At 38.1% G+C, this 23578-nt stretch overlaps 2 protein-coding genes across 7 annotated transcripts in view; one reads left to right on the forward strand and one right to left on the reverse strand.

Annotated features, from left to right (window-relative positions):
* The first annotated feature begins 1706 nt into the window (after positions 1-1706).
* Positions 1707-21642, forward strand: CTBS (chitobiase). Of its 2 annotated transcripts, XM_054478515.2 has the most exons (7): positions 1707-2321; positions 5851-5989; positions 6433-6641; positions 10516-10687; positions 12688-12785; positions 13106-13267; positions 20979-21642. In XM_054478515.2, the coding sequence occupies exons 1-7, from the start codon at positions 2145-2147 to the stop codon at positions 21177-21179; spliced, it is 1158 nt and encodes a 385-aa protein (XP_054334490.1). In that variant the 5' UTR covers positions 1707-2144; the 3' UTR covers positions 21180-21642. The 2 variants fall into 2 exon arrangements, with proteins under 2 accessions (XP_054334490.1, XP_054334507.1); XM_054478532.2 differs by lacking the exon at positions 6433-6641 and having other exon boundaries at positions 2094-2321; positions 10502-10687.
* Positions 9237-23578, reverse strand: part of SPATA1 (spermatogenesis associated 1) — a 60710-nt gene continuing 46368 nt past the window's right edge. For 3 of the 5 annotated variants that reach the window (XM_063653551.1, XM_063653558.1, XM_063653542.1), the window contains one exon: positions 9237-10667. In XM_063653551.1, the coding sequence (XP_063509621.1) occupies positions 10629-10667 (39 nt within the window). In that variant the 3' untranslated portion in view covers positions 9237-10628. Of the gene's footprint in view, positions 10668-21611; positions 23128-23578 lie in introns of those variants that run through there. The other 2 variants (XM_063653546.1, XM_063653538.1) reach the window with 1 other exon arrangement.

The following is a 23578-nucleotide window of genomic DNA, read 5'->3' on the forward strand; positions in this document are numbered from 1 at the left end:
ATCTTGTTTTGTCACCCAGGCTGGAGTGCAGTGGCATGATCATAGTTCACTTCAGCCTCAACCTCCTGGCTTCAAGCAACCCTCTCATCTCAGCCTCCTGAGCAGCTGGGACTACAAGCTTTTACCACCACACTGGCACACAGGGCTAATTTTTTGCTTTTTATTTTTTGTAGAGACAGGGTCTATGTTCCCCAGGCTGGTCTCAAACTCCTGCCCTCAAGTAATCCTCCTGCCTTGGCCTGCCAAAGTTATGCGATTGCAGGTGTGAGCCACAGTGCCTGGCCCAGCTTTTCATTCTGAAAACGTGTATTCTTCAGTCCTGGAGCCTTGATAATTACTTATTTCTTTTCTTTTTTTGAGACAGAGGCTCACTTTGTTGCTGAGGCTGGAGTACAGTGGTGTGATCTCTGCAACCTCCACCTCCCAGGTTCAAGCGATTCTCCTGCCTCAGCCTTCTGAGTAGCTGGGATTACAGGTGTCTGCCACCATGCCCATATAATTTTTGTATTTTTAACAGAGATGGGATTTCACAATGTTGGCCAGGCTGGTCTCGAACTCCTGACCTCAAGTGATCTGCCCACCTCGGCCTCCAAAGTGCTGGGATTATAGGCATGAACCACTGTGCCCAGCCCAAATTACTTATTTCTTCTTATTTGTACTATGCTGCTTCTCAAGCACCCTTAAGAATTATTTATTTCATCCCCTCTGTACCGCGTTTTCCAATTTTCTTATCTTTCAGAGTTTTTGCTCTACATTCCTCAATGTTATCTTCTACTAATAGTTCTTTCACTTTATTCCAATAACTTTTAAAAATCCCCTACCCCTTTTATTGCACCCTGTTGTGGCTTCATCTTCTCTTATTTTTCTGGGACTATTATGAGAATTTTTAAAAGTGTTCTCCCTGCAGCATCTGCTTCCTCCATATTCCTTTGTTGTTTGGGTCCCTTCCTTCTACATTATTGGATTTTTTTTGGTTGCTGTCCATGATTAAAAGTAAAAATTAAAAAGTACAAAGAGAGGAAGCTCCAAGTAGATAGCTGGTGCTTTTAACTTTGAATTTCACTGTAGGGTGATCTGGGTGTATGATTTGTCCAGAAAACCCGATGTCAGTATCTTTGCTCAGCCTCTTAGGTTAATCAGATAGCGAGAGGTTTCAGTTTTCAGTAGGCATAAAGCCACTTATTATCCGTTTTAGGTGGAGTACCCACTCAGCAGAGAATTTATCCCCTCCAGGGAATTCAGCCGGGGTGGGAGCCCGTGGGTGGGAAAGAGGGGCAGCTGCCCAGAGACATGAAGCCGGAAAAAGGATCTAGCGATCAGAGTCCTTGAGCAGCCTTCGACTAATCTCCCCCTTTTCCGATTTACCTCTCTTACTCATACTTGTGCTCTCCAGCTTCCAATATTTTGTTGCGGTTGTCTCTTTGTCCTTGTGTTTAAGTTGTTAAACTTGATTTTTAACAGGAGAGTAGGCAAAATTAGATGCCTGAATTCAAACCACGATCTTAACTAAGATCTGAAATCCATAAGTAAAAATTTTTGGTATTCCAGCTTTCTTTTGAGTAGCAAAAGAAAAACTAAAAACTAAAAGTCTTTTGGCCATGTTACTCAGTAGGCCCTTCCAAAGACACCCACTGCTCCATTTTGGGAATCCCCTTGTACCTTCAGACTCCACAAGGAGTACCCGACCAGCCACGACAAAACGAGATGCAGACTTGGGAGGACTATAAACGGTAGGGGTGATACCCATTTGAGTCCACGAACGGCCCTCTCGGCGCCGCAGACACTGGCTGTCCCCCGAGACGCTCCAGCAGCCACTTAACTTCACCCACCCGCAGCGCCCGGAGACGCTCGAAGCCCGACCTCCCACGCCCGCCCCGGAGCCCCGCCCCTCCCGACCCCTCCCCGCCCCTCCCGACCCCTCCCCGCCCCTCCCGACCCCTCCCCGCCCCTCCCGACCCCTCCCCGCCCCTCCCGACCCCTCCCCGCCCCTCCCGACCCCTCCCCGCCCCTCCCGACCCCTCCCCGCCCCTCCCGACCCCTCCCCGCCCCTCCCGACCCCTCCCCGCCCCTTCCTGCCCTGACGCGCAGCAGGCCCCGCCCACCCAGGCGGTAGGAACCCATTCCGGCCCCCTCGACCTGCTGCCATGTCCCGGCCGCAGCTTCGACGCTGGCGCCTCCTCTCTAGCCCGCCGCGCGGCGTCCCAGGTCTAGCGCTGCTGGCGCTGCTGGCGCTGCTGGCGCTGCGGCTCGCGGCCGGGACCGACTGCCCATGCCCGGAGCCTGAGCTCTGCCGCCCGATTCGCCACCATCGAGATTTCGAGGTCAGCGCCTTCCTCTGCTCCTCTAGGTCTGGGCCTCAGGGCACGAAGAGAAGTTAGAGTAGAACGGAGCCCTAAGGAGAGGTGCCGTGGGCGCCGAAACCAGCTTTGACCACTCGATGAGGGCCTTCCTGTTTACGGATCCTTCAATTTATAGATGAGGAAGCTCGGGTTCAGAGAAGTTGAGTAAATTCCTCAGGCCTCACAGCCTGTAAGTGCCTGCGTAGGCGCAGGTGAGTGTTCAAACCAGATCTGCCTCCTAAGGCAAGCTCCTTTCATTCCCCTGCTGTGCCTCTGCGGGAGCACTCTGGGTGTAAAAAAGCAAACAAGGTAGGATAATCCATTTCTCAGTTTCCAAGAGAACGAGGATTTCGTTTGAAAGAATCTCAGCACTCCTACAGTACATTAGAATGCAGAGTATTTTGCTTACCTTTAGTTTTCTATACCTGCTAGCCCTTTCCTTTAAAGTACCTCAAAACCACCCATGAAGAGTGGTAAAAAAAATAGCTTTCAGTACATTTTCCTTCTATCTACATAACAATTTGTAAGGCTTCTGGCAACTTTAATCAAACACCTTCTGGAGCAATATTAAAACCACCTGACTGCCCACTTCGATGACTGAAAGCAGGAATTGGATGACATCAGGAAGGTCCAAAGGCTTTATCCAAAGAACGATTCTTTTGTAGAAATAGGCATGATTCCTAGTTCTTAATCTAATACATTAATCTGAGGCAGAACACTTAGATGCCAGTAAAAAAGTATATATACATGACTTAGGAAAAGAAAGAAAAATGGTGAAAGCGTTTATGGAGAACCTGCCTAGTGTGGAAACCTAACATCTTATTAAAAGAAAGATTTCAGACAAAGTAGGATAACCTTTTTTATTTGAGCAAAGAACAACTTATGAATCGGCAGTACTTAAACCAGAAGGGGTTCAGAGAGGTCTGCTTTAGTAGCATGGGCTTTTATAGGCTGAACAGGGAAGCAAAGGAAAATAATTACTTGGTTGGCTATGACTGTTTGCCTTATTTAGCTATGACTTGGTGGAAAATTCCTAGTTAGAGGTTAGTTGGCAGTTTCTGATAGGTTAAGCTTAAGTTTCCTTTCACTGTTGACCTTGGGCTCGAGTTTGCTTAAGCAGGAAATCCAAGGCAGTTGGAGCTGTTTCAGCATAATGGCCTCCGAATTAAAATGTTTTATACAATATGAGGCCCAGCGCGGTGGTAGAGGCAGTGGGGACAGTAGCTGTAAAAGTTAAACCAGACATTTCTTAATTTTCTCAATCTCTTTTTGAGATTGAGAAGCACTTTGTGAGGCCAAGGTGGGTGGATCACTTGATGTCAGGAATTCGAGAACAGCCTGGCCAACATGGTGAAACCCCGTCTCTACTAAAAATACAAAAATTAGCTGGGCGTGGTGGCGGGCACATGTAATCCGAGCTACTTGGGAGGCTGAGGCAGGAGAATCGCTTGAACCTGGGAGGCAGAGCGGGAGGCAGAAGGTTGCAGTTAGCCAAGATCACGCCACTGCCCTCCAGCCTGGGCGACAGAGCAAGACTGTGTCTCAAAAAAGAAAAAAAAAATCTGAAAGATTTATTGTAGTACCCAATACTTAGTGGGTTAGGCAATATCTGTGGGCACTTTGAAAACCAACTATTCAAAGAAGCAAAATTATGCTTATTTGTATCTTCATGGTAAATGGTCTTTTTCTCTACTGGCATTTTCTATGTTTTTCAAACACAAAAACTAGACTACATGGCATTTTCCCCTTATATTTTCAATTAGTTCACCCAGCTTTTCTTTTTTTAAGGATATCTGTTATATCACAGGCTCTTAGTATTTTTTAAACAAATAGAATCTTAATTATCAGAACTAAAATAGAAGTTTTGATAGAAATATGAGTCTGAAAACAATGGGCCACTTAATTTCACATTATGAATTTTTATTATTTCAGTGGGCAATTGCTTAGCAGAAAAAATGAGTTATGCATAATTAATTCTGAAAAGTTAAAAAAAAAGATTAAAAAAATTAAGAAATGCCTGGTTTAACTTTTACAGCTACTGTCCCCACTGCCTCTCCCTCATTCATTCCCCTCACAAGGACCCAGTGATCTCTTTTGTAATGCATATCCCCTGAATTAAAACTCTAATTGGTTCCCACTGATCCCAAGATAAAATACAACATCTTCAGTGGTCTTGGAAGTCCTACTTAATCTTTCCACTACCGACCTTAAGGGTTTTATCCAGTTCCACATACTTGCAGGATTTCTGTGCTCTACCTACATTGACCTTTTTCAGTTCCAGAATCTCAGAATTCTCCTGAGGTGTAGCGACCTTTGGGCTTTACCTTCCCTCAGTTGAGAATGCAATCTTTTGTCCATAGGTACATCTCTTCCATCATTCTGCTGATTTCAGCCCTCTCCGAAAGTGTGTAGTCCTCAGAAAAGTTTTCCTGCTCCATCTGGCTAGCAGGTCCGGACCCTTTATATGCTGGCGTGGCCCCCTGTAACACCTACAGTCCTTAATACCATTGTAATTAAGTAATTAACTCCTTACTGGACCTGGTCTCTCTTATTAATCTTTATCTCCTTAGAGCCTAGCAAAATACTCTCCTTGTACCTTATTGGAAATTCAATAAATATTTGCCAAATCAATGAATTAATACCTTGGAATAAAATAAAAATAATCAGTGAGGCTTCTGTGCTTCTTGAATTAACTGTGGGAAGAAAATATCAGAGAAACACAACATCAGGTTCCTTAGAATTTGACCTAGGTACTATTCTAAGAAGCTAGCTTCACCAAACAAACAAAAAACAGTAAATGTAGTATTTATGGCTCCATCCGCAGTAGCCAGAAACTTGAGTATTATCAAACTTCTCTCCTTTGATTACTCATTCGATTAGTCACAAAGTCCTGTCAATTTTGCCTCCTTAGGATCTTCCAGATCTGTTCACTTAACTCCACTGCTCCACAATTTTAGTTGAGGTCACCATCATCTCTTACTTGGATTCCACCAACAGTTTCTGTATTCTGCCTCCACTTTTGGTCTCTCTTTAATCCTTTTCCCACTGCAGCTGAAAATATTTTTCTAAAATGCATACCTTCACCTTTTAAAAATGCTTTTATTCTCTCCCTTTACCTCAGGATAAACAAGGTAGTACTAACTTCTCAACAGAGCTTATGAGGCCTTTCATGATTTAATCCAGGCCTACCACTCTCTGGTCCTTCACTAATGCTCTCTCCCCAAATTCTAGACATCAGCCATACTAAATATTTAGTTACGCAACCACCATGTTGTCTCTGCCTCCAGGCCTTGGCACTTGCCACTGTTCCTTCCTGGCCCATCCTTCCCCTCTTTCCCAGCCTGGCTAATTACCCCTGCCACCAATTATATTGGGACCCCTATGTCTTATTCACTTGTACTCTCACTGCCACCATAGTGTTTGGTGTATGGTGATGTTTGATGAATGGTATTTTAGACGGTCAGCATAATATTCTTGGTTTAAATGATGGTGCTTATCCTTGTTCTGGCAGGTCTTTGTGTTTGATGTTGGACAGAAAACTTGGAAATCTTATGATTGGTCACAGATTACAACTGTGGCAACATTTGGAAAATATGACTCAGAACTGATGTGCTACGCTCATTCAAAAGGAGCCAGAGTAGTACTTAAAGGTATGTTGTTTCCAGATCTATGTGTCCAGCAATTGGGAAATTTATCTGTATCACTTGCTATAGTCTAGACTTTCCAAAAAATTCCTTTTATGTTTATCTGTTTTTGTTAGGATCCTATAATTAATCTTAGATACTGTGTAATTCATTTCACAAACACAGATCTTTTTAAAAGAATTAAACCACTGTATGGTTTTGAGCAAAATGTTAACTGCCAAATTAGCCTGATGACCTTTACTTAATCATAGTCCACAATTTCTTCTTCTAACTTCAGAACAATTTTGCTAATGATTTATAATGGTTATTTTGGAGATTCATGAGTAATGGCTTTCTGTTACTTTGGTATATTCTTTCTCCATTTGGAAAACTTCAGTTAAGGGCTTAGTCTTCCAAAATAATGAAATGTTTTTGCATACATGTTCAAAAGATATATACTTCTTCCACAGGAGATGTATCCTTAAAGGATATCATTGATCCTGCTTTCAGAGCATCCTGGATAGCTCAAAAACTTAATTTGGCCAAAACACAATATATGGATGGAATTAATATAGATATAGAGCAAGAAGTTAATTGTTTATCACCTGAATATGATGCATTAACTGCTTTAGTCAAAGAAACTACAGACTCTTTCCATCGTGAAATTGAGGGATCACAGGTAAAAACTCATTTATTTTTTGGAAACCTTATATTTTCCATATCAGAATATACTCATGAGGGTATAACTAATATAATCTTAGTTTTATAGTAATGCAATGGGAAAGAGTTTCAGCACTTATTTCCTAAAAAATTTTTCTGGAGCCTTTGGTGTTCTTATTTAAGGAATTTTAAAGCACTAAATCTATTCTCTATTCACATCAAAATACAACACTGGGATTACCCCACTACAAGGCACAAGTGTTAGGCAATGGGAGAACAAAAATCAAGGGGGGCCTAACCAGCTTTTACCAATGCAGGACAGAAACAACCCAGGTGTAGAGGTAGTTCTGGGGAAGTGTATCACTTGCTCCACAGTCTCTGAATTACTTGCACCCAAGGCCCAGTAAAGCTTAAAGGACTAACTACACAGAACTGTGACAGCTATGACAATAGGCAGTGTGCTTCCCCACTGCCATAATGAACATGATTAGAGCAGAAGGTAACAACACAAGCTATCTTGCCAGACAACAGATGGGTAACAGAGGATAATGTGAACTCAGATCAGTGATCCTCAAACTTGGCCACATATCAAGATAACCCATAGGTCTTAAGAAAAAGTAAATGTGTTTACTTTTACACACACATGCACACTGTGAACTCACTCCCAGAAATGATTTTTCAAAAGGTTTTGGGTAATCCCAGAGCCCACAATTTTAAAAAAGTTTCATTGGTGATTATAGTTAAGAAGTAATAGGCTAGACAATGAGTTTTTTTGAAGACAGGGTGCAGCTCCTTGATATCTAACAGAATGCTTAAAAATGTATTCCAGTATAGAGCATTATGAGTATTATGAACTAGTGATTCCTAAACCTGTCTCAGAATTACCTGAGAGTGCTTGTTTAAAATATCCTGAGTGTTATTAGTTTGTTCTCTTATTTCTATAAAGAAATACCTGAGACTGGGTAATTTATAAAGACAATAGGTTTAATTGGCTCACGGTTCTGCAGGCTATACAGGAAGCGTAATGCTGACATCTGCTTGGCTTTTGGGAGGCCTCAGGAAAACTTACAGTCATGGTGGAAGGCAAAGCGGGATCAGCACTTCAAACAGCCAGAGAAGGAGAAAGAGAGTGGGGAGGTGCCACACACTTTTAAACAATCAGATCTCGTGAGAACTCTGTCACGAGAACAGCATTGGAGGGGGAAATCTGCCCCTGTAATCCAGTTACCTCCTACCAGGCCCTACCTCCAACATTGGGGATTACGATTCAACATGAAATTTGGGCGGGGACACAGATCCAAACCATCTCACTGAGATTGACTCAGTAGGTCTGGGGGATAGAGCTTAGAGAACTGTATTTTTGCCAAGTGTTCTAGGTGATTCTGGTAGAGTTGTTCATCATGAATTTGAAAATTACAGGTAAAATAATTTGAGAATTACTGGTAAAATAATAAGCAATATGAGGACTGACATTTCTGTGGTTTTATGCAAATAGGGAAGATCTGTCAGTATGGAATTCAACTTGTCAGGAGAGTACAATGTAGATTAAGAATAGCAAATACCTGGCATACAGGCTACAATACCCCTTCTCTTTCTCACACATTTTGGCCTCAGAAACTTTTCCTTCATTCTCTAGATAGTCATTACTAATAGGTTAGAATTGATGTGTGGAATATATGGGAAACAACCTATTTGACAATCCTGATTAAGCTGTAGTGAAAGAGCAGAGAGGAAGAGATTGAGCAAAATCCTTGCAGTAGGAATATCTCTATCTCTTGAGAGGTGAGGAGAACAATTTGGGCTACATGTCAAGTTCATGTTAGGTGAATTAGTGGGAGGGACAGTTGCAAAGGTAGGCCAGATTGTGGAAGATCCAGAATGTCAGGCTGAGGACTGTGCATTTTATTCTGTGTGTAATGGGTTATGTGTGTAAAACAGTGTTTGGGAAAACTATTCTGTAGGAGTATGTAAAACTAGAAGAGAAAGGAAGATCAGTAAGGACTACTAACTGAACAATACAGTATCAAGGGATTTAGTTTGGATTTGGATGATGACATAATCCTAAATCAGCAGGTGTACAATAAATACATAGGAAGGGGCAGAACAACTGTGAGATGCCACCCAAAGGGAGACGTGAGGTTAGATTTTGGAAGTAAGGGAAGAAAGAATCAGAAAATGGCCCCAAAGTTTTTAAACTGGTAACCAACAAAAAATGACTAGATAATCTAGAGAGGGGAATGAGTTTTGGAGATCAGATAATAACTTTAGTTTACAGAAGTGTGGTCACAGAATTAAAGAGCTACAAATAAATGCCTTGAAGAGTTCTTTCTACACCCTCATTTTTATAGGTGGGAAAAATTCAGATGCTTTAATTGACTTAGCAGTGATACAGACCTAATTATAAGACAGCTGACACTAGCACCCAAGTCTTTTGCTTTCTTGTCTAATATAATAATAGTACCATCTCAAAAATATGAGATTAACTGTGAGAGAAAATCCTGGTGAAAACACTCTTACAAAATGGATTTGAAATTTACTTGCTTAGATGTAGTCATTTATTTTTCTCTATTACTATAATATACCTCTCATTTTGTAATAGGAGGCAGTGATAAAATAGGAACAAATATGTAATAATTTTATTTCATAACTTATTTTGTAGGAAAACTACTGAGCAAAGCTTATAATTGTAAAGTGCTAATATTCAGGGAATTATAAAGGGAACGTTGAAGAAGTCCTAAAAAGAGTTTTGCTAGAATAAATTGTTCAAAGTATAAAAATGTTACCTAAAGTATCTCAGTTTTTAAAATAATCAGTGTTTATCGAGTGCCTAATTAAGGAGGGAAAACAACCTTTAATGAAGTTTTAGAACATTTGTACACGTATAAAATAAGGGTAATTAATATTTGGTTAAGGCAATAAACATAAAGAGACACATTCTTGTTGAAGGCTAGCTCACTATTCAAAATGAAAGATAAGGCTGGGTGTGGTGGCTCACGCCTATAAGCACTTTGGGAGGCTGAGGCCGGCAGATCAGCCGAGATCAGGAGTTTGAGACCAGCCTAGGCAACATGGCAAAACCCTGTCTCTACTAAAAATACAAAAAAATTAGCTGGGCGTGTTGGCGCATGCCTGTAATCCCAGCTATGTGGGAGGCTGAGGCAGGAGAATCACTTGAACCCAGGAGGCAGAGGCTGCAGTGAGCTGAGATTGCGCCACTGCACTCTACCCTGGGTGACAGAGTGAGACTCCATCCCCCCCAAAAAAGAAAGATAATACTCAACATTTATTTGAATATTTCCATAAAATAAGATCATTTAAATGATTTATTCAACACTTTGACTTGATTAATCTCTATCTGTAGGCCATAAGACACCACTATTGTCTAACTGTAACATTGGGCCAAATCTACCATATAAGGTGATTGTGAATCAGGGGCTGAAACTCGCAACCCAGTCAGGTTGTGCCAACAGGTGACATATTTAACCTGCACAATATTTTAAAAACTTTTGTATTTGAATTCTTTTAGTGTGCCTTTACTCTCTAGTTGCTCAGGGGCATCACCATACCCTGTTGTCATTATACCTGCTTCTTTTAATCAGCTGAGGTACCAGCCTAGCGTTTGAAGACATTTTGAGTTCGAAGGCCATCTTCTATATAGTGTCTTGCTCCTGGTCATTGTATGTCCAAACATATGTCTGACTCAGTCAAGTGTAAGCAAAAAATATTTCTTAGAATGGTTCAAGTTCTATGTGTGTCAAACCCTACATTCATATACTATAAGCAGTTCCTTTTCCTTGTGTAGTATAAGGTAAAATATATATATAATTTTAAAAATCTGACATAATATGCACACTTGATCATGTTACATAAAATAGTAAGATTTTTTTCCACAGGTAACCTTTGATGTAGCTTGGTCTCCAAAGAACATAGACAGAAGATGCTATAATTATACTGGAATCGCAGATGCTTGTGACTTCCTCTTTGTGATGTCTTATGATGAACAAAGTCAGATCTGGTCAGAATGTATTGCAGCAGCAAATGCTCCCTATAATCAGACATTAACTGGTAAGACTCTAAACATGATCATTTATTAATAATAATAATAATATTCTATAAATTAAAATATTAAGATGTTCTTAGTATTTCTAAGTTATGTGTATACGTTTTTCAATTGTAAGTCCTGCTTCAAACGTAAAAATCACTTAATTGAAAGCTTTAAAGTTTACAAAAAGTTTTAAAGTTTTGATTTTCACTTAATTCTTCCAACAATCTTGTGGTATAGGTATATTTCTAGATGAGATAAAAAGAATTAACTGCTCATGATTGCATAACTATTAAGTATTATATAGTTGGGGCTTAATCAGGTATTCTCATTTCTGGTCCGATATTCTTGTCATGAAATCACATGTTGATCTAGAATTTGACAGGATATTTTTGTTGCAATAACCAGTGTTAAATAATAGCAAAGATAGATATGGTTGGGTACCTTCATTGCATGATTAATAGGATAGGCATTAACTTCTTTTAGTATCTGTGATAAATTAAAAATTATATTCCTATTAGAATTTGAGTACTTTTGACCTGTCATTCACATGATATAGTCTTTGCATTATCCTCTTCAAAGTTTGGATTGGCTTGTATTCCATCAGTCAACTAAATAAAAGATTGCTTGTTCTTTTTTTTTTTTTTTTTGAGCAGGGTCTCACTCCATCACCCAGGCTGGAGTGCAGTGGCACGATCAGGGCTCACTGCAGCCTCAACCTCACAGGCTCAGCCTTAGCCTCCTGAGTAGCTGGGACTATGGGTGCATGCCACCATGCCCAGCTAATATTTTCATTTTTTTCTTTTTTTGAGACAGAGTCTTGCTTTGTTGCCCAGGCTGGAGTGCAGTGGCACTATGATGGCCCACTGTAACCTCCACCTCCTGGGCTTAAGTGATCCCCCAGCCTCAGCCCCCTGAGTAGCTGGGTATACAGGCATGCACCACCATGCCCAGTTAATTTAAAAAATATATTTTTTTAAGGAGATGGAGTCATACTATGTTGCCCAGGCTGGCCTCAAGTGATCCTCCCACCTCAGCCTCCCAAAGAGCTTCAATTATAGGCATGAGCTCATTGTGCCATTGAGCCACATACCTATTTAAAGTTGAAAAATAACTTATTCTGTTAGAATTATGAAGTAATTATTAATTGAGAGTTCCCAAACTGTGTTTCAGGAAAGACATTATAATTATGTTCTATCAATAAAAGGTTCAAGCCTTGGGAGGCTGAGGTGGGAAGATCACATGAGGCCAGAAGTTCAAGCCAGCCTGAGCAACATAGTGATACTTTGTATCATAAATGAATCAACAAACAAACTAAATAAACCAATATGTTTGGGCACTGATGCATACCCCACCCCATTTTTGGTTATTTAATAGTACATAATAACATTAAAGGCTCTAAAAAGTAATAAAGTTATTTAGCTGAACATTCTAGGTAATCTGTGAATATGTCTTGGTGGAAAAACATGTTTTGCAGCATTGGGCAAGAAAAGGACTGATAGTTCCAGGGATTTGTTCATTTTTCTCTTTGTTTCCTCCCACTATAGATGACACATTTCTTATCCCCAGCTTACTTACAGAATATTTGCAAAACATGGAACACTTGTACTTTCTAAGAAACTCTGAGACCATCACTGCCAGAAAGTTAAGATTTATAAAACGTTTTTGAAACTTTAGAATCTAGAGTATCAAGTATATCATGTCTTAGAATTAATAGATACAATTAGCATACTTTCCTGAAATGTGTCATTCTTCCTAGAATTAGATTTTATGAATATTTTATTTCAATATGATCTTAATTGTTTTGAATGTTTTCTCTTATTCAAAGAGAAATGGTTTAGAAAGCAAGATACAGAATTTATGGTTCTTAAGGGATGTTTTATAACATCATATTAAACACTATTAGTGTTTTTTATAAATGTACTTGTTTTTACAAACAGATTCTGAACAGTTGTATAGCTTGCATGAACACATTGACATATGAAGAGAAACAAATATGCTTTTTCTCTCCCTGCTTGACTAGGATATAATGACTACATCAAGATGAGCATTAATCCTAAGAAACTTGTAATGGGTGTTCCTTGGTATGGTTATGATTATACCTGCCTGAATCTGTCTGAGGTAGGAACAGTCATTTGTTACATAATTTTTATTCTCTATTATATTTTTTAGAGTCTCTCTGTTTTCATTAGAAATATATAAACTTTAGAATTTCTGAAATATAGTTTGAGATAAAAATTATTTATTTTTACTTAATTCTATGAAAGCTTATGATTATCATACATTTTCATTTAATAATGAAATTTATTTTAACCTTTATTCTGTATAGTCAGGTTATCTATGGTATATGTTTTATTTCTAAATAATTTATATATTTTTGGTTTGGCTTTTAAGAATTGCATAATTGATAATATATAACATGAGCACTTTTACATTTCTAGGATCATGTTTGTACCATTGCAAAAGTCCCTTTCCGGGGGGCTCCTTGTAGTGACGCTGCAGGACGTCAGGTGCCCTACAAAATGATCATGAAGCAAATAAATAGTTCTATTTCTGGAAACCTATGGGATAAAGATCAGCAGGCTCCTTATTATAACTATAAAGTAAGACTTTTCGTAAGTTATGAGCATTTATTCTATTAGTTTTCATAATTATTTTCATAATTAGATGTTTGATATCAAGAATTTCTATCAGTTTTCTTTTAGGGCATAACATGCAGACTGCTATTTACATGAGTAAACTTGTCTTTGAATCTGTAATCAGGAACTTTAGTTCCCTGGCGAGCAATTGGAGTTTTGCTCATAGTGAATCTACTCTGCTTGGGCCACTTGTATTTAGATGATGCCATAAAAATGTGCATATCACAAACAGGATTTCTGTAACAGTTGACAATTATGTTAGGATGACTGTTGATTTTGAATGGGTTTTAGGCCAAAATAGGTTACAGTCTCTGAAAGCCTCCATTTCAAAGTGGCCTACAGATTCTGATGAGACTTACATAGGGAGGAATGAGGCTGAGAACAGAAGACATGTCATAATCGACTTTACAATGGAAAAACTATCATTTTCAATTTATTTTATAATTAAATTCTAAAGCAATGTCAAAACTTACAAAAATATTACATAAAGGAAACCTGAAGAAATACACTAAATGATTAGCAATTCTGTCAAGTAGTGTTTAATAGGAATTGCTATACCAAAATGGCAAAGAAAAGTTATAGTTTTCATAATTTACCTTTAGCATTATAAAGGCTCTTCCACAGCTCAAAAATCTAAGTACAAATCGTCTTTGAATTTATTTCAGATTATGTTACTTTAAAAGGAGTACTAAAATGATATAAGTGAATTTCAGCAAGGATTTATATTCTTAATTAATGGTCTGGTACCCATTTATAAAAAACTGACTGCAAACACACTACATGTCATAAATTATAATTGATATACATGTGTATGCCTCCACAGAGAGCTTTAGTGTAGAGCTTTCTAAACTTTGGAACTGAAAGTATATACCTATTAGTGAAACTACAGTGTATTGTAATCTTATCTTTCCTTAACAGTATTTATATTAGTCTGTCCTGGGAACTGTTAATATTACACACACAGATGCACATGTGTGCAAAATATACACACGTGTGCCATGGCCAAATATATTTAGAAAAACACTATATACTGTACGCCCCTCTTAGAGATTTATAACAACCATTATATTAATGGGTTTGAGAAGTGCTGTAATACATAAGGCAGTTTAATTGTTTGACATATAATCTTGTTTCACAGCATTCTTAGAAACATGCAGTTCTTAGAAACAGTGTTTCATGGATATAGTTTGTTAAAAGTTCTGGTAACCAATTACATATACAGGCATACCTTAGAGATATTGCAGAGTCAGTTCTAGACCACCACAGTAAAGTAAATATAGCAATAAAGCAAGTGACATGAATTTTTTGTTTCCCTGTGCATATAAAAGTTATGTTTATACTATACTGTAGTCTGTTAAGTGTGTAATAGCATTATGTCTAAAAAAAGTACATACCTTAATTTAAAAATACTTTATTGCTAAAAAAAATGATAACGATCATCTGAGCGTTTAGCAAGTTATAACCTGCTTGCTGGAAGAGTGTCTTGCCTTGACATTGATGGCTGCTGACTGATCAGGGTGGCGGTTGCTGAAGGTTGGGGTGGCTATGGCAATTTCTTAAAATAAGACAACAGTGAAGTTTGCCACGTCAATTGACTCTTCCTTTCACGAAAGATTTCTGTGTAAAATGTGATGCTATTTGATTGCATTTTACCCACAGTAGAACTTCTTTCAAAATTGGAGTCAACCCTATCAAACCCTGCTGCTGCTTTATTAATAAGTTTATAGAATATTCTAAATCCTTTGCTGTTATTTGAACAATGTTCATAGCATTTTACCAGGAATAGATTCCATTCTCAAGAAACCACTTTCTTTGCGTATTCATAAGAAGTAGCTCCTCATTTATTCAAATTTTATCATGAGATTGTAGCAATTTAGTCAAATATTTAGGATTCACCTCCAATTCTAATTCTCTTGCTGTTTCCACTACCTCTGCAGTTACTTCCTTCACTGAAGTCTTGAACCCTTCAATGACATCCATAAGGGTTATAACCCACTTCTTCCAAACTCCTGTTAATGTTGATATTTTGACCTCCTCCCATACGTGAATCATGAATGTTCTTAATGGCATCTAGAATGGTGAATCCTTTCCAGAAAGCTTTCAGTTTACTTTGGCCAGATCCATGAAAGGAGTTGCCGTCTTTGGCTGCTACAGCCTTACAAAATCTATTTCTTAATTAATAAGAGTTAAAAGTTGAAATTACTCCTTGTTCCATGGGCTGCAGAATGGATGTTGTGTTAGCAGGCATGAAAATAACATTCATCTTGTGTTCTCCATCAGAGCTCTTGGGTGACCAAGTGCATTGTCAATGAGCAGTAATATTTTGAAAGAAATCTCTTTTTTTTCTGAGTAGTACATCTCAGCAGTGGGCTTAAGATATTCAGTAAACAGATGTGCTGTGAGCCAGGCTTTGTTATTCCATTTATAGATCACAGGCAGAGTCAATTTAGCATAATTCTTAAGTGCCCTAGGATTTTTGGAATGGTAAATGAACACTGGCTTCAACTTAAAGTTACCACCCTCATTAGTCCCTAACAAGAGAATCAGCCTGTACTTTGAGCTTTAAAGCCAGGTATTGACTTCTCCTGTCTAGCTAGCAAAGTCTTAAATGGCATCATCTTCTTCCAATATAAGATTATTTGAAGAAAGGGATCTCTGCCTTTTAAAATGTGTTTGATCATGATTTTACCCGACATGGGAGGTTTCAGAATGAAAACCCAAAGATACAGGAAAAACTGTCCTTTTTTGTGCTTAGGTTCAACGAAGTATGGACAGCTATGTAGAACTGTGATCAGAATAAAGGGCATGAGCTAATGCAAACGGACTGAGTGGAAAAACTCAGCAAGGACTGTCCAGAGTTTTCTTGGCCTCTCTCTGTGAAGGATTTCTTCTCATGGGTATGGGGTAGGACCTCTCTGGAATGAGGGTCTTAATTTCTTTATGGCCAGCTATTACACAGAAAGGTGGTGGTGGGAAAGGTTAGAGTAACATTTTTAGACTTTATGGCTGGTTTTGGGGAAAAGAGGCTCTGGTTTCTATGACCCATTTTAGGGAAGAGGGATTCTAGTTTCTCTTTCTTTCTTTCCTTTCTTTTTTTTTTTTTGAGACAGAGTCTTGCTCTGTCGCCCAGGCTGTAGTGCAGTGGCGCCCTCTGTGTTCACTGCACCCTCTGCCTCCTGGGTTCAAGCAGTTCTACTCCTCAGCTTCCCACATAGGTGGGATTACAGGTGCCCGCCACTATGCCAGGCTAATTTTTATATTTTTAGTAGAGATGGGGTTTCACTATGTAGGCCAGTCTGGTCTCAAACTCCTGACCTCAAGTGATCTGCCTGCCTTGGCCTCCCAAAGGCCTGGGATTACATGCATGGGCCACCGCACTCGGCCAACACATTGTTTAAGGTCTTAGAATTCAGGAAACATTTTGGTGAGCCTTGAAGGCCATTTAATGTCACTTTAGAAAACAATCTAATTATAACTGTTTTCTTCCTCTTTTTCTTCATTGCAAAATTCCCATTGTAAGGTTATTAGTCTAATTTCAATATCGTTATTAAGTCTTTTTTTTTTTGAGATGGAGTATCGCTCCGTCACCCAGGCTGGAGTGCAGTGGCACAATCTCAGCTCACTGCAACCTCTGCCTCCTAGGTGTAAGCGAGTCTTGTGCCTTAGCCTCCCAAGTATCTGGGGTTATAGGGATGCCCTACCATGCCTGGCTAATTTTTTGTATTTTTAGTAGAGATGGGGTTTCACCATGTTGGCCAGGCTGGTTTGAAACTCCTGACTTCAAGTGATCCTCCCACCTCGGCCTTCCAAAGTGTTGGCATTACAGGTGTGTGCTACCGCGCCCAGCCAAATATTGTTATTAAGTCTTATATGGGCAGTTCATGGTGCCCACAAACAATCACAATAGTAGCATCAAAGACCACTGATTGCAGATCATCATAACAGATATAATAATAATAATGAAAAAGTTTGGAATATTTTAAGAATTGCCAAAATGTGACACAGAGACACAAAATGAGCACTTGCTGTTGGAAAAATGGCACCAATAGACTTGTTCAATAGAGTTGCCATAAACCTTCAATTTGCAAAAAATTTAATATCTGCAAAGCACAATAAAGCAAAGTACAATAAAATGAGGTATGCCTGTAATTTAAAAATATATAACATAGAATCTTAGGACAGTATATACTACCATATACTGTTTCTTTGTAATCCTGACCTTAGTAATCTGTGGCTTGTTTTTTCCTTAATGAATGTGAAAATTCAGGAACACATTCTCCTTTTTTTTAGATGAGGTTTTGCTCTGTCACCCAGGATGGAGTGCAGTGGCACAATCATGGCTCACTGCAGTCTTGACCTCCTGGGCTCAAGCAATCCTCCTGCCTCAGCCTACCAAGTAGCTAGGACCATAGGCATGTGCCATCATGCCTGGCTGATTTTTTTACTTTTTGTAGAGACGGGGTCTTTCTATATTGCCCAGGCTGGTCTTGAACTCCTGGCCTCAAGTGATTCTCCCACCTTGGCCTCCAAAAATGCTGGGATTACAGGTGTAAGCCACTGCACTTGGCCTCTTTTTTTTTTTTTTTTAATTAAAAAAAAGTTTAATGGCAGGCAAAAATTATCTGTATTTATGGTGTAGAAGATGATGTTTTGATATATCTATACATTGTGAAATGGCTAAATCAAGTTATTTAACATTATGTATTACCTCACATACCATTTTTTAAATGGTAAGAACACTCAAAATCCATTCTCTTAGGAATTTTCAGCATAATACATTGTTATTAACTGTAGTTACCACGGGATATGGTAGATTTCTTGTATTTATTGTTCCTGTCTAATTGAAAATTTGTGTCCTTTGAAATATCTATTCTTCCCACTCCCAGCCTCTGGTAACCACCTTTTTACTCTGTTTCTATGAAGAAACACATTCTTTAGGTCTTAGAATTCAGGAAACATTTTGGTGAGCATTGAAGGCCATTTAATGCCACTTTAGAAAAAAATCTAGTTATAACTGTTTCCTTCCTCTTTTTTTTTTTTTTTGAGATGGAGTCTCACTATGTTGCCCAGGCTGGTGTGCAATGGTGCTATCTTGGCTCACTGCAAGCTCCACCTCCTGGGTTCACGCCATTCTCCTGCCTCAGCCTCCCAAGTAGCTGGGACTACAGGCGCCCGCCATCACGCCTGGCTAATTTTTTTGTATTTTTTTTAATAGAGACAGGGTTTCACTGTGTTAGCCAGGATGGTCTCGATCTCCTGACCTCATGATCTGCCTGCCTCGGCCTCCCAAAGGACTGGGATTACAGGTGTGAGCCACCGCGCCCAGCCTCCTTCCTCTTTTTTTTTTTTTTTTTTTTGAGATGGAGTTTTGTTCTTTTCGCCCAGGCTGGAGTGCAGTGGCACGATCTCGGCTCACTGTAACCTCCGCCTCCTGGGTTCAAGCAATTCTCCTGCCTCAGCCTCCTGAGTAGCTGGGATTACAGGCATGCATCACCACACCCAGCTAATTTTTGTATTTGTAGTAGAGACAGGGTTTCACCATGTTGGCCAGGCTGGTCTCAAACTCCTGACCTCAGGTGATTCACCCATCTTGGCCTCCCAAAATGCTGGGATTACAGGCGTAAGCCACCGCGCCTGGCCCCCTCTTTTTTATTAATTGCAAAATTCTATAGCAACATGAATCAAGTTTCTGTTTTATTTGAAGAGAATCACTCTATTGGGCTGTTTCAGCAATAGCAGCTCATCTTGGACTCAATATTCTGGAAAGCAAATATGCCTTAACCATGCATAAATTAGTCTTACATGTGCTTAGTTTTTGCCCTTTGATCCTTTACAATTTTGAGACATTTGAATTTCTTAATAATATCAAAAAGGCTCAAAGTACTGGCTAGAATGATGGCAAAATTCAAAGGTATATGTCTTTGGGTTTGGCCCTGAATCTTCAATAATCTGTCATATTTAAGTACAAGTTCTACAAGTTGCCTTTTAATAATGAATCACAACTATTACTAGGGCATGCATGGCTTTGTCTAGTTCTAAAAATGTTAAAGAATGGAATACAAGATATAGACTGAGATATGCTTGATTACAATTAGTCTACTATATTTAAATATGCCGCAGTGTATTCATTTACCAGGTGAATTATTTTCCTTCAAAGTGGTCTTTTTTTTTTTTTTTAGACAGAGTCTTGCTCTGTCTCCAGGCTGGAGTGCAGTGGCGTGATCTCAGCTCACTGCAACCTCCGTCTCCTGGGTTCAAGCAATTCTCCTGCCTCAGCCTCCAGAGTAGCTAGGACTACAGGCATGCACTACCAAGCCCAGCTAATTTTTTTGTATTTTTAGTAGAGATGGGGTTTCACCATGTTGGCTAGCATGGTCTCGATCTCTCGACCTCATGATCTGCCTGCCTCGGCCTCCCAAAGTGCTGGTATTACAGGCATGAGCCACCGCGCCCAGCCCCAAAGTGGTCATCTTAAGAGACTCTTCTAATTCCGGGAGTGCTGCTGTAAATATTACTGGCATTAATTCAGAAATGCCTTTAAGGAGTTTCCTAGATATATAAAAATAAGTAAATTATTTTTAGTCACAGGTCTTTCTATTTTTTATCTCCTATCTTTTTCACCTTCCTTTGCACTTTGTCCTAGATCTGCTCCTTTCCCTTTTCCTTTGTCTCTTATCCAACAGCTCATGTGCCGCCTGAGAGAGACTGTGTTAGTACTAGATAGAGGTAGTTGATTCTGGGCAGAAGGACTTTTTAGGGTTGAAGGTGAGCATAAGACCAGAATCTAATTTATGGCTCATAATCAGGTGTATGTTAAGTCACCAATGAAGTGCAGACCTAACAGACTCTGAGAATGAATCTGTAAGACCTAGAAAAGGATGTACTTTTCTCCTCCATTGCCATTACCTTTTGATTTGGCTGATTCATTATAAACAAAATCTTCTGTAGACCTCCTAGCTAGGCACACTTCTAGCAACTACAGAGAATACAAAAAGCACATAAGCTGGTTTTAGAGGACCAGAGCATTGATTCTCCTTAACTTTGGTTGCATACCAGCATTATCTAATGAAACATTAAAACACAAAACAAATATATGCCCTAGCATTAACCCTGGAGAATTCTGATTCAATAGGTTTCATGTGGTGTGGGACCCAGGAATCTGTATTTTAAAAGCTCCGCAAGTGATTCAGATGTACATCTTGGCGAATAATCACTGGCTAAGGGCAAGGAAAGAATCTTAGGACATGAAAAGGAGCTCAAGTAGAATCTATTAGGAGGCTCGTTTCTGTAATCTTTGCCATTGTTAAAAGTGCCATAAGCAATGATACCTAGAAAGTACAGATGTTCCTTGATTTATGATTGTATTGTGTCCTAATAAACCCATAAACGTATGATAAGTTGAAAATGAATGAAATACCCTGATAAATCCATCGTAAAGTCTAAAAATTATAAGTTGAACCATTGTAAGTTGCGGACCATTTGTATCAAATATAGAACCATGGAATTATAGAATAGGAAAGTGTTACGCCCTAAAATTATTTCATTGTATCCTTTTTGAATAACTGGATTTAGGAAACTTTTCTCTCTTACTGTACTGTATAGTTCTTTTATTTTTCCCTTTCCTGTGGTGCTGAATTGTACTAAATAAAATCTCCATTTTAATTTATTTATATAGGATCCTGCTGGCCACTTTCATCAAGTATGGTATGATAACCCTCAGAGTATTTCTTTAAAGTCAACATATATACAAAACTATGGCTTACGGGGCATTGGCATGTGGAATGCAAACTGTCTTGACTACTCTGGAGATGCTGTAGCCAAACAGCAAACTGAAGAAATGTGGGAAGTCTTAAAGCCAAAGCTGTTACAGAGATGAACACCTTTTGTGAAACCATTAAGAGTTAGAAAAGTGATCTGTATAAACAGATCTAGTTTCTTGCATTTTTATTATGTTGCTATATACTTTTGTTATTGGTATACTAAAAAATTAAAGAATAAATAAATGTTTTGATTGTTTGAATTTGAAAAATACACACGAATGTCCTCAGTATCCAGGAACATAAAGGCAAGAAGCAAGTCAACTTACCTATTAAATATTCCTCTATTAGATGATTCAACACTAGAATTTAATTGGGAAAAATTGCTTTCAGAATTTTATTATGCCATATTTCCCTTCATTATTGTAAAATATATGCTCACGAATCAATGCTAATTTTTAAAATATATATAATCTGAAGTGGAAATTGTTTGCTTAGAGTTTTTAAAAACCTAGTCTTTGAAAAGCAGTTTGTGCTATACTTTTCCCCCAACCCTCCAATAAATCTTAAATTTAAAACCTACAATGTAGTGTCTCCTCTTTAGATTCATCAAACTGATGAAAATAATTTTTCTGCTTCCTGACTCCATATAGTATTTATGTTCTCTGAGGTACTTGAACTAAACCTTTGGAGTGAGTGAGAATTAAAAAGAATCCAGAAGATTGAATGTATTCACAAAATAGAAGAATGTAACAGTAATATTTTGAATTGGTAAGTTAGAACTACCTAATATTTTCCAACTACATTATTTTTATGAGGTTCATTTGTAAAATTTTTAATAATGGGAATAACTTGCAGTTGAACTTGATTCTGTTCACTGTCACACTTCTAATTATTCATATTTCTTCATTTATGGACATATATAATTTATTTCTTGGCTAGCTTGCTTTACATGGTTAAAGTTTTCTTTCTACATCTGCAATGTATCTTTTTTATTTTTATTTTTTGTAGAGACAGGGTCTTGCTATATTGTCCAGATGGGTCTCCAACTCCTGGGCTCAAGCACTCCTCCTGCCTTAGTTCCCAAAGAGCTGGGATTACAGGCATGAGCTGCATTGTACTTTTAATGATCTAAAGACACTGATTAGCTTCTCAACTAGTTCTCTTTGTAAAAGATCAATTTTATACAAATAAGTTTTCTAAATGTAATAAAGTCTGTTTTCTTTCTCCAGGGAATTAAGAACAACATTGTGCTGCCTTTATTAGTTCCTAATTACAGATTAAAAATCTGTATCTTTGAACTTTAGATTTACATAAATCCTGGCTTCCCTGCACATTTTGCCCCTGTAAATTGGAATACATGATGATTGAACCATCTGTTATGAGACTATTACATTTCCTATTTACACAATTGTTTGTGACAGAGTAAAATCAACTATTTTCATAGTATATGTTGGATCACTGTTGTCTTCATATTTCTAAAATAAATGAATTAAAAAATTTAAATTCTTAGATGCTCATATCTATCATAGCTCAGAATGCAAGTTCAATACCCCCATTCTTTTTTTTTTCCAGATTTCTTTTAATTAAGATAATGAACAAATTAAGTTAAATGAAGTCTGTATTTTCATGCAAATATATTAGTATTCATTGATATACATTTATTCTTTGCAAATAGATTTTATAGTTACATTAGCTCTTAAATTATTGATTATTAAATTATTAAAAATGAAAATTATAAAATTAGCACTGTAAAATAATATGTAAAGGACTTGGAATGTTAAAAATAACCAGTCATCATTTTGCTTTATATTACATCTAATATTTCCTGAAACATTCTGTAATATCCACATGGAAAGTGCAGAAAGAGAAACCTTGTGCTTTTTATAAAACATTGCCAAGGAGAATAATGGTTAAATAAATCTGTTCAAATACATATTTAAATTTTTTTACAAATAAAAGTTTTAAATTAACGTACCTAATTGAGATTGTAGAAATGTATTATTTTTTTTTCTGTGCCAGTTCAGTTTTCAATGTTCGTAAATCTGAAACTGCTTGTTTTCTCATCTATAAAAAGAATTACTTTTCAAAAATGAACTTCATCATACCCTTCTAAAAGTACATCATAATTGTCATGTAAACAGGGTTTTTGTAACCGCTTTAACTGTCTTCTCTCATTTGGCTTCAGTGCTTTCACTCCCACTGGATTACTACAGTAAATGTGTAGATTATGAATGCTGTTTAATAAGCATGCTTATCTACTGGCGAGATACGCTATAAGATAACCTTGTTTATGAATAGATAGGGACAATACAATTGAACTGTTCTAAAAACTAGAGTGAGAAAGAATTTTATATTTTGCTTAAACTTCAAAACCTGTTGTTCTCAATGTGTAAAAAAATAGTGAAAACAAGAAAACAAAATACAAAAAAAAAAACCCTTAATTCCTAGCCCTTAGGAACTGAATAGATATTTCAGAAATATAGTGTTTACTCTGTGGCAAGGACTCTTCTAAGTG

This window comes from Pongo pygmaeus, chromosome 1 (genome assembly GCF_028885625.2).
Source record: "Pongo pygmaeus isolate AG05252 chromosome 1, NHGRI_mPonPyg2-v2.0_pri, whole genome shotgun sequence".
In the NCBI taxonomy this organism is placed as follows: domain Eukaryota; kingdom Metazoa; phylum Chordata; class Mammalia; order Primates; family Hominidae; genus Pongo; species Pongo pygmaeus.